Raw genomic sequence first — 12,196 nt, forward strand, 5'->3', positions numbered from 1 at the left:
CCCCACCATCACTGGCCACAATTCCCCCCCCCCCCCCCCCCTCCCCCTACCCCAGGTGCTGTGACATCCCTTCCAGAGTCATGCGATTTGTGCGCCCGTGCAGACAAAGCAGAGGAGCCTGTGGTCCAGCAGTGATAAAGAATTGGGCAGGATGTAAACCCAACACTTCACCTGAGGATGAAAAATAGGGAACTTGTTGAAACGTTGCCACAGAATGAAGCCTTGACTTGGCTAATAACCTGAGAAGACTTCATCACAGTCACAATGTTGCAATTGTGTCACACAGTTTACATAACATTTTGCCAAAAATCACTGACCAATACACTGTCCCAGATTTTTTCCATTTCCATTTCAAAAAGCCCTCTGAAGCCTTGCAAAGCAAATTATGCTTGAAAATGCTCTTTATAGTGACTACAGTACCACTTCATTTTGATACTGTAGGAACATAGCTTGTTCACTCAACAGCTGTTGCTAGATCATAGTTGATGAAATGCAATGTGATGGTTAAATTCTTGGAAAACTACTTCTTGTTGTTATATCAGCATACATAATAACCCATCCATATGCTGTTTAGAGCTATTCCAGTTCCTATCAGCTCCATTATTCTTGTTTGACACAAAGTTTCTAGCAGGCTGGGGTATTAAAAAAAGGTGTCAAATATTTTGGGAGTGGTAGCACCCACCAAAACAAAAAAAGAAGTCCACTAAACAAGGCCTCTAATATGCATACATTAAGAGCTATGAGCACTTGTTCATCTTTGATATTGTGTAACTCATCAGTTCTACTGCAAGCGCTTTGCTTTCCATATTTTGGGATGAGGTAGTTTGGATGAAACAAAAAAAAAAAAGGAAAAGAAAAGTATCCAATAAACATATGCTTTAAAATGCATACTTTAAGAAGTATGAGCACAAATTCAGTAGAAGAGATGTGTTTCAAAGTAGCAAAGATGAACAAGTGCTAATAGCTCCTAAGGTGTGCGTTTTAGAGCCCATGTTCATTGGGAACTTTTTTTCTTTTTTTTTTTTGTTTTTTCTAGATACCTCCCATTCTCCTTTCTCTCTCTCTCTCTCTCTCTCGGGGGGGGGCAGGTATTATCATCACTCAAAATATTCTACACTTTTTTAACTCCCTGTTTATTAGTATAGCCCAGTGTGAAGAGAATATGAAATATAAACAGTTTTAGCTTCACTTTTATTTGGGTTTACTTTGTAAACAGTCATTTACACCACTCAGTTCGTAGGTGCCCATACACAGTTTGGGTTTCACAAGTCTTACTTTCTCTTTGGATAATGCATTACTTGACCTGTGGGATTATTAACACTCTCAAAATAAATTTAACATGAGTTCAGTTTGCTGCTCCAGTCACTCACAGTCACAAACTTATGTAGTAAATGTTCTAAGATTGTTCAACACTCACTATAAGCCCATTATAAGTTTGCACCAGTTGATGAGAATTTCAGGTAAATCCAGTAAAACATGACCATCCATAACATTTTGTGAAATTTTAATTCTTGATATAATAAGATTATTAGAAATATATACTTTTTACACAAGGTTAATCATTTTAGAAAATGTTCTGTGTCTCTGATATACACTGTCCATCCAAAACATTCTGAAACTGATTTTAGTCCTGATGTACAAGCATGGTAACTAAGGTGTCAGCTTGAATTAACAACTGTTAACAACAAATGTGCAATCGAACAGTTAGTTGTGAGCAGGCAGTATTAAGTAGAGGATATGTGCCCATAGTGTGTCAACATTGTTCTGTCAAATCAAAGGAGTAACATCTCTAAATCAAGTATTCTAGGCATACTTCAGAATGTTTTGAAGATGAGAAAACAGTGTGCAAAGTTTGGCCCACATACCCCGAGCAGAAACGACAATATGTGTATGCTGATAGAAATGCAAAATGTGAACAATTCTATTCTGAAGAAAATCCTTATGGGCAATGCGACTTTGTGTTATCAAAATGAACCTACCACAAAACAACAAAGGCAGAAATTCATATTGACAGGTCAGTGCCTTGACAACTTAACTGACATTCAAGCCAATGTGACGCATGTGTTGAGCAACGTCCCAAAGAAATATTTTTCTGACAGTATCACATGGTTATATGAATGTTCTGTGCAGTGTACTCAAGAGGGAGGTGGGAGGGGGCATACAGAACATGTGAAGCATTCTAACCACTGTCTTATGCTTTCCCTGTTATTTATTAATACTGTGAAACTTTTTGGATTTATGTGTATTCCTGACCAAGAGAAGGTTACTAGTATCAACATAGGCCTTAATTTGAGGAAGATATTTCGGAAAATGCACTTTTGGAGCACAGTATTCTATGACAGTAAAACATGGACTGTGGGAAAACCAGAATAGAAGAAAATCAAAGCATTTGAGGTTTGGTGCTACAGAAGAATATTGAAAATTAAGTGATATGATGAGGTAAGGAATGAGGAGGGTCTCTACAGAATCATTGAGGAAAGAAATGTATGGAAAACACTAACAGGAAAAAGGGACAGCATGAAAGGACATCTCTTAAGACATGTGAGAATAAATTCCATGGTACCATGGTGGAGGGTAAAAACTGTAGAGGAAGACAGAGATTGGAATACATCCAGCATAGGTTGGAATTGTTACTCTGAGATGAAAAGCTGGCACAGGAGAGGAATTCATGGCTGGTTACATCAAATCAATCGGAAGACTGATGACTCAAAAAAATGGGGGGGGGGGGGGGGGGGGGGGAGGGTATATCGACCATACTCTACGACATCGCTTCAGTGCATCTCTCCTCTATGGTAACTAAATGCCTTGCATTCCTAACCAATATTGTTGTTTTGTACCACAACAATGCCCCAGCTAGTGCCAGTTGTGCAGCATCTCTAAGAGAACCAGTGATGGAAAAAAGAACACCACCATGGTTAAATATGAGCATGCATGGTTTGCTTGACAACAGTATTGAATGGAAAGAAATAAGATTGACTAAGGAGATATGCCTTAAGTAAAAAGTCAGAGTTAGTGGCGAACTAGTGGAGGGAAGAGATCATAGGAGAGTATATAGATGGAACAAGAGGAATGTGTGTAAGATGCAAAAGGGTGGAGAGTATATGGTTTGCTGATGGCATTATAATCTTGGCAGAATCCAGGAGGGTAGTTAATAAAATTTTGGAATACCTAAATAATAAATGTGGAGAATCTGAAATGAAAATAAATAAGAGAAAGTCCAAAAGCATAATACTGAGTGGAAAAGAGAGAAGTTCCAAATCTGATAGATGAATGACTACTATAGCAGGTTCCAAAATTCAGATACTTGGAAAATAAAATGTGTCATGATATAAGATCACGAATAGCATTAGCCAAGGAAGTGCTCAACAAAAAAAGTGGAAATTACTATGCAGACCCAAGAATAAAAATCTGGTGAAAGGATTGGCTTTATATATGGCGGAGACATGGACTTTACAAAATGATGAGGAAAGAGTGCCAGAAGCACTGGAAATGTAAGTATGGGGGAAACTAGAGGGTGTGAGGTGTGTAGAAGGACTGAGAAATGGGGGGGGGGGGGGGGGTTGAGAAAAGTGGGGGAGAACAGAAACCTCTTAGACACTGTAAGGAAAAGGAAGAAAAATAGACTCGGCCCCATGTGATAAGACAGTGCTTACTCCAGTAAGAAATTCAATAGATATTAAAGGGAAAGAAAGGGTGAGGAAGAAGAGAATATCAATTAATGGACAATTCTAAGAACAAAAGTGATAATTAAGGAGCATTTAAGAGAAATGTACAAAACAACCAGGGGTGACAAAGTTCCAGGCCTAGATCTGGTGCAAGGCAGATTGACTTCTGATTATGATAATGATGATGATGATGATGATGACACAGCTTAACTTTAAAAATATCTTGATCTTCAACCTTGGTTCCCAATTCTGAATTGACAACAGACCAAACTACAGTTAATCTTATATCTGTGTTTGAAAATGAATATATTGTTTGTCTGATTTTAATTCCCAACATATACTTTCTAAATAGTGTTCCATAACATTTAACACACATCATAAAATTAGTGTTTTTGCTGAATTTTAGCCATACATTACTATTTTTATATGTTAATAGAAAATTTCATCTTATTAGTCATTAGATTTCATACAAAACATTTGTGTTACCCATATTGGAATATTGTTCAAATACTTGGGCTCTTTATAAGCTTGGATTATTGCAGGAAATTGAGTATATACATAGAAGTGCTGCACAAATGCTTACAGGCTTGTTTGTCTTGTGGATGGGCTCACTCAGAAATAATCTTCCATCCCATATCTATCTTTGAATGAAATGAGGAAAAGTTGTTGATTTATGACTAAAATTTATGATTAAATGTTGTTCACATTGTGCCAACACTGAAATTGTTAGAGATTGAACACAAATTCAGTTGGATAAGAATGTGGCACAAAATACTGTGGCACAACAGAATCTCAACTGACAGATTCCTGCACTTGTACTAGAAAATTCCAAGAAGTGCTATTGAGAACTATCTATTAACATACATATTACAGCCTCTCCATTTTCCCATTCGAACACCGTTATGATAAAATTAGACATAACAACAAACCCACAAGTAACCTTTCTTCCTACAGCTTTATTTGAATGGAAAAAAGGACAACTTGTTAGTTGGTGACTAAAGTTTATGATTTGATATTGTGCTAACACTGAAGCCATTAGATACAAAACATAAATGTAATTGGATAAGGGTGTGGAATAAAATAAGCTATGACTTGGTTTGAGGGAACCCTAGTATATTGTATAATGAAAGCACCTCTGCCATACAATTTGCAGTGCTATGCAAAGTATAGATGTATGTAGAGGGCATGGAATAAAACTGTTTGGTGTGAATAATTTTCACCTACTTTACATTTATTTTATATGATTTTGTACTGTAAACTTAGAATATTTGGTCCAAAAGCATGTACTATTACCAAAGTCACTGTTCTTACTTGATTGTTTGTTGATATTTTTTAGAAAATCAGTTGTTTAAGTATAAAAACCTGAGAGTTCCTGTACAATTTCTGCAGTATGAACTTATCATTATATTTATTTTCACCTACTGTGACAAATAGTGAATTCTTGTTTCGAGATAAGAAGTTTAGCAAATCACATTCTTTGTATCATATTCCATTAATTATAAACACTCAGGTCTTTGCAACTTCACCAAGAGTACCCATGTTATACATTTTGGCATCTAACCACAGTTATTGATATTTGAAGAATATTCTATATCGTTCTCACAACTATGATGAATTTCCTTTATAGTCGTTAATTTATATTCTATTTAATATCTTTTAGGTTCCACCTTCCACACTGGAGGCATTTCTTACACGAATAGAGGAAGGTTATTGTCGTTACCGAAATCCATATCATAACAACCTACATGCAGCTGATGTGGCACAGACCGTCCACTATATGTTGTGCCAAACAGGGCTCATGGTAAGATTTTATCAGTTCTTTTATGCAAATCACATTTTATTTTTTGAAGGGATGTATCAACCAATATATTCAAATTTAGTGACTTTTCATTAAACAGAATTTCTTCCTTATTTATTAAAGTCTTTAAAAAGTTGTACATGCTATTTTTCTGTTTTAAATGTTGTTCCTAATTACATTACTTTCCACACATCTAACAGAAAATTTGTCTTCTTCTTTATTATTATTTTTTATTGTTATGAGTTGAAGAGGACTCAGTTGTAATCTGTGTTTGTTATGAGTTAAAGTGGACTCAATTGTAATCATTGATAAATGAGTCATAACAATATATAGATGTTAACTGTTCCATTTGCAGTATTACTCCAATATCAAAATATTGAGGATTTAAAATATGTGTTTCATGTCTGTGTGATTACAGTCACAAATAACTAAAAGACCAGATTACTACTTTTTGTTGTTTTAAAAATATGCTCTATAATTCCACCCCCTCCCTCTTGTAAATCTTGCCTACATCTCTCACTTGGGGGAAGATAAGGAACTAATCTGTTGTGCCAAAAAAGATTATTATGCCCTCTAACAGTGATTTGTGTGATGATTTTTATCATTTCTTCATATACTTAACATTTGTTTTTAATGTAGGTCTATTCAAGTAAGATTATTGTTTTTATTGGTTTTTGCTAGTAGGACATATTTTCAGCATTCACAATCAGATTGCATTTTTTCATAATAATTGGCCCATTCCATAGTACAAAAATAATAACAAACAGAGTGTTAAATTGCTGTAGTCATTAACAAACAAAACACTGCATTTCATGTCAACACAAATTTGTTTTGCTCAATGATATTTTCCAGTTGCATTTTTTATCAACAAAATCTGTTCCATAACATAACTCTGTATGTGTAGTTGAAGATTTTCGGAGGAAAGCTCCTCAGTGAATGATTCTTGGTTTTATCGTCAATCCTCAAGACATTCATGATGTTTCAGTAAACACACTGACACACTGAAGATGGACACAGAAATCCAAGAAGATTTTACTACAGTGCTGAATAATGTTAATTGCCAGTTGCAAATATGTAATTTAAATGTAAATTTAAAGTTGTGAATCAAATTACTCATTTGACACTACAACTTTGACCTGAGAGACTCCGTGGCATTGCCTCAGGTGCTGAATGCTTCCTCATACAAAGACCATTCCCAACTGTTTCTTTGTTCTGTAAGTTATGCAGACACTGGAAGAGTTGAAATTAGTTATCTATAATATTTACACTTTTTAGATTCATTTTTGATGTATTTGTATTGTACATAAACAAAAACACGTAAGTTACAGTTGTGATATATTCACAGTTCCACTCATAACAAGACCATTTACTGCTGGAGTTGTTTGTGGCACATTTTGAAGCCCACATATCCACAGTGAATCAAATGATATTTCTTACAATAAGAATTTGTTTCTGAACATCATTTTTACACTTCTTGTACTTTTACCACTTATATGGTAAATACATTGACCCAGCGAGTCTTGTAGGGCATTCTTGATGTTTGCCACCCTCTGCTTTCTTTTGCTTGATGTCAAAGGTTTCAGTAATTTCTCCAGTTAGATTGAATGAGTGTTTCATACTCAATTTTTCTCTTATATATTCAGAATATTAAAGATGGGTTAACATCACCACATCTGAAAACTGGAAGAATAATTTTCTATACTACTTAGAAAATTCCTTATACTTTCCACTGTTTTGGTGAACATATCACTTTGATTGAGTATTCCCATTGACTTGTTAGAATCAGTTACCATACATGGTTTTAATTTCAGGTCATTAGTATTGTGATGTTGTAGGCACTGCACTAGTGACTGTGAAGACCAAGAAAAAGCATGTATGGATCATAAATTTAAAAAAAAAATCTAATCCTTCCAAATTTGTCTCTGTTCCAAAAATGAACATTACTTCAGGAGCACTCTCCATCAAAATCTGGTAAAGTCAGGTGAACATACAAACAAATGCTGTTAATGACAGAGAAATTGAAGAAAGGAAAAATGACATTCCAGACATAAATATTAGAGAAACTAATCAGTCTGAAATGGTGGGATGAGAAGCATCTTTGTATGCTGTCAATATTTCACAAAGTTGATATGTTCATTGGAGGTCAGCAGCTTTTTGTTCACTATGGTGATTCATAGGTAGCATTCCAATATAATGAACTTTGTATTTCACTACAGCTGAATAGCAAACAAGCCAACATCTCTAAACTTCTATAGAAGTTGAACGCACTAAGAACATGTTGCCTATGAACTGGAGTATCAATCAACTACATTCAGGACATGTCCCCCAAAAAATATCCCCCTAGTGTCAAGAGGTAAATGACAAAATTCACTAACCATATCATGAAAATAATTATGTACCGAGAAGGTGGAGGATCACTCACCTGAAACTTTTTGTCGAGCACAGGAAGTGATTAGCACATTAAAGCAGGAAAATTATTTACTGTATGAAGTCTGTAAACATTTAGTGACACTCTCGTATGATTACTGAAATGAAAAGCTTCAGTTGACAGTAACGTTGTAGTTTCATTCATACAGCTGGTATGACTCAATTTCAAACCATTCTCAAATGTATTAACTTGTGAATAAACTCATAATTAAGTCAAAGCCACTGCTTTGAGTAAAACTACTAAATAAATGGCAGGTTGAGGCTGATCTAAATAAATATGAAATCAACCATTGAAATTCAATGACTCTCTTGAGCAAGGCAGTATTGAGCTCCAGTGTCTTCATAGAACACCACATTGGATACAAAATGTAATCCACTTGTTTGCTAGCTATAGGAGTTCTTAACAATAATATGTGAAAGACTGGCCATATTTGCTGCACTTGGACCAGTTGTTTTAGTCCTCTACAAAAGAGATGTAAGCAGATTCTTGGGTAGTGCCACACATGGCCTTGTCATTTGGCAGGCCACAGAAATTAGATAATGGTATGGAGACATTCCTACAATGTATTTTCTGCATCTGAACAACATTGTCTGCTTGTAAAATGGTTCCTAGAAGACTGGTCTGAGATGCTAAACCTGCGGCTATCATATAAGATGCCCATTGTACTGATGTTTCATTATCTTTTGTGTCACTAGTAGGTATGACAGCATGTTGTGTGCAATGCCAAGCCAGTCAAGTGTGTTTGTATCAGTAGTAATACATGCTACCTTGGGTCCACATCATTAATGTTGATATGCAACAGAATTTTGGAACATATATTGATTTCAAGCATTATGAATTACCTCAAAGAAAATGGACAACATGGATTTAAAAAACGTCATTCTTGTGAAACACAACTAGCTCTTTGCTCACACAAAATGTTGAGTGCTATTGACAAGGAATTTCAAACAGATTCCATATTTCTAGATTTCCAGGAGGCTTTTGACTCTGTACCACACAAGCAGCTTGCAGTGAAATTGCATGCTTATGGAATATCATCTCAGTTAAGTGACTAGATTCGTGATTGCCTGTCAGACGTCACAGTTCGTAGTAATTTACGGAAAGCCATCGAGTAAAACAGAAGTGATTTCTGGCATTTGCCAAGGTAGTGTTAGAGGTCCTTTGCTGTTTGTCATCTGCATAAACAATTTAGGAGACAATTCAAGCAGCTGTCTTAGGTTGTTTGCAGATGACACTATTGTTTATTGCTAGTAAAGTCATCAGAAGATTAAAACAAATTGCAAAATGATTTAGAAAAGGTATCTTTATAGGTTAAAAATTGGCATTTGACTCTAAATAGTGAAAAGTGTGAGGTCCTCCACATGAGTGCTAAAAGAAATCTATTAAACTTTGGTTACACAATAAATCAGTCAAATCTAAAGACCGTAAATTCAACTAAATACCAAGGAATTACAATTACAAACAACTTCAATTGGAAGGAACACATAGAAAATGTTGTGGGGAGGGCTAACTAAAGACTGCGTTTTATTGGCAGGACACTTACGAAATGTAAGAGATCTACTGAAGAGACTGCCTGTGCTGTGCTTGTCTGTCCTCTTTTAGGACACTGCTGCACAGTATGGGATCCTTGCCAGGTAGGATTGATGAAGTACATTGAGAAAGTTCAAAGAAGGGCAGCAAGGTTTGTATTATAGGGAAGAGAGGGTCACTGAAATGATACAGAACTTGGGGTGCAAATTATTAAAACAAAGGCATGTTATGTTGTGGTGGAATCTTCTCATGAATTTTCAATCACCAATTTTCTCCTCCAAATATGAAAATATTTTTTTGATGTGACCTATACAGGGAGAAACAATCACCAGAATAAAATAAGGGAAATCAGAGCTCGCACCGAAAGATATAGGTGTTCGTTTTTTCCGTATGCTGTACGAGATTGGAATAATAGACAGTTTTTGTGAAGGTGCTTTGATGAACTCTCTGACAGGCACATAAATATTATTTGCAGCATATCCATGTAGATGTAGGAGTAGAAAACACTGGATTGAGCTATTCACAGTAAGACTTCCCACACTGCATACAGGGATCATCATTGTCCAAATAAACCCTGTTTTCTTCACCATATCTGATTCCAGTTTGTCACCATGCACTGAACCCATTCACAGCAGCTTGACAGTGGAAGTCAGTAGTAGGTGGTTCTCAACACTAGGAGACATCTTGAGACACCAACTTTCCTTTCATGAGATATCTGATGACAGTGTGACATTTAATTGTATTTTGACTTGTGCTTGCGTAATGGACAATGAAGTTGTTAGACCTACTGGATCTCATGAAAAAACTAGAATGTTCCTTCTTTAGATTATCTGGGAATGATATCTAGACCTGGCCTCAAATTATTCATGTCTTATAGTTTACTGAGTCTTTCCTGAGATTTTTGCTGTACACCTTTTACTTGCATTCTATAATTTTCGTATACTTCAGACATTAATATGATATTTTATAGTTGATTCATCTCTACTATGCATGTACCTTCATAACTGAAGATTGTAGATTGTATCTGTAGTTATAAATGTAGAAGCAGAATTGATTCACCATTTAATATTCAGCAAATGAAAACTAAAGGATATATTGCTATTTGTCTTATAGAGGATACGTTGAGTTGCGGACAGGCACAACAAAAAAACTGCTATACATTTGAGCTTTTGGCCAAAAGGCCTTCTTCAAAAGTAGAAAACACACACATATTCTCACAAGCACAACTAATACACACATGACCACTGTCTCTGACCACTGAGATTGAAATACATACAGCAACTGCCAGCAATCAATGGCTGGAGACAGTGGTTTTGTGTGTGTGTGTGTGTGTGTGTGTGTGTGTGTGTGTGTGTGTGTGTGTGTGTGTGTGTGTGAGAGAGAGAGAGAGAGAGAGAGAGAGAGAGAGAGAGAGTGTGTGTGTGTGTGTGTGTGTGTGTGTCTGGCGAAGAGCTCAAATGTGTAACAGTCTTTTGTTGTGCCTATCTGCAACTCAGTGTTCCCTCTACATGATGAGTAGCAATCTTTCCCTTTCATAATATTGTCATTATTCCATCCTAGATAAACAGTAAGATATCTTACACATGTCTGAAAATTAGAGAATGCAAGTAAAGGGTATATATAAAAATGTATACTCTGTGTAGATATATGGCTTCAGAAACCCTGGCTATTGAATATTTGAAATGACACTAAAACAATAGATTTGAGGCTGATACTGGCGCTCCATGTATTACACAGTGTGGCCATGATTATGTCTCTGATTGTAAAAAACATCTTTGTAATGAGCAAGATATAGATCTCTTTGCCTTCTCATGCTCATGTTTTAATTCTGGTTAAACTTCCTTTAACATTGATAAGCACAGTGAACAAACAAGTTACTTGTAATATAGGAGAAATTAAGACAATACAAAACATAATATTAATAAGTTAGTCAAGTATTCGTTCTTAAAGCCATCATCATCTACATTGCTGGAGTTCTGTCCCAGTTAATGGAAGCAGCAACTCCAGGATCAGACTTACAGCTGTGGTGTAAATAGAATATTTGTTATATTTCTGGTTATAACTCCATTCTATTTTCATCCTGCTCTCATGTTTGCTTGTATTACTTTTTTCTATCTCACTATTACTTCATGTACAACAGCTATATTTTTTCACTAAAGTTAAGTATTTTTATATCTTTCAGTGCATCTCTTCTGTTTCAGAACTGGCTAACAGATCTGGAGATCTTTGCAACCCTTGTTGCAGCTTTAATTCATGACTATGAACATACAGGTACAACCAACAACTTTCATGTCATGTCAGGCACAGAGACAGCGTTATTATACAATGATCGTGCTGTCCTAGAAAATCATCATATAAGTGCCTCTTTTAGGTATGAAACAATTATAAATTCATATTTATAATGCTTTTCAAAAAATATATTATATATAAATCATAAATGAGTAGAAGAATTGCTTTTCATTTTGTAGAAACTACTGAATTTGCTCCATTGCGTATTTCGCTATTGGAATTTAATGTGGATAATGAAACTGGGTGATGAGGCTTATGGCAAAAGGGGATGGTTCTATAGTGCAACACAATACTAAGCGTTAATAATTTTGATGAATGTAGCATATATTTTTCCCAGTCATCTGATAAATAAAACAGAGAAAACTGTTATGTCACACTTCAAAGCTAATTACACTTTTACATTACTAAATATACAGACCGGGGAGGCATAAATATTGATCTTGAGAGAAGTAGCACAAAATCAACAGAAAGACCAAGAAAGGAATG

At 35.5% G+C, this 12,196-nt stretch overlaps 1 protein-coding gene across 1 annotated transcript in view; it reads left to right on the top strand.

Moving 5' to 3' along the window:
- The window catches only part of LOC126482026 (dual specificity calcium/calmodulin-dependent 3',5'-cyclic nucleotide phosphodiesterase 1-like), a 671,133-nt gene that overhangs the window by 600,053 nt on the left and 58,884 nt on the right, over window positions 1-12,196 (top strand). Inside the window, exons 9-10 of the mRNA XM_050105997.1 lie at window positions 5,326-5,466; window positions 11,623-11,792. Of these exons, the coding sequence (XP_049961954.1) occupies window positions 5,326-5,466; window positions 11,623-11,792 (311 nt within the window). The remainder of the gene's footprint in view (window positions 1-5,325; window positions 5,467-11,622; window positions 11,793-12,196) is intronic.

This window comes from Schistocerca serialis, chromosome 5 (assembly GCF_023864345.2).
Source record: "Schistocerca serialis cubense isolate TAMUIC-IGC-003099 chromosome 5, iqSchSeri2.2, whole genome shotgun sequence".
Taxonomy (NCBI): Eukaryota; Metazoa; Arthropoda; class Insecta; order Orthoptera; family Acrididae; genus Schistocerca; species Schistocerca serialis.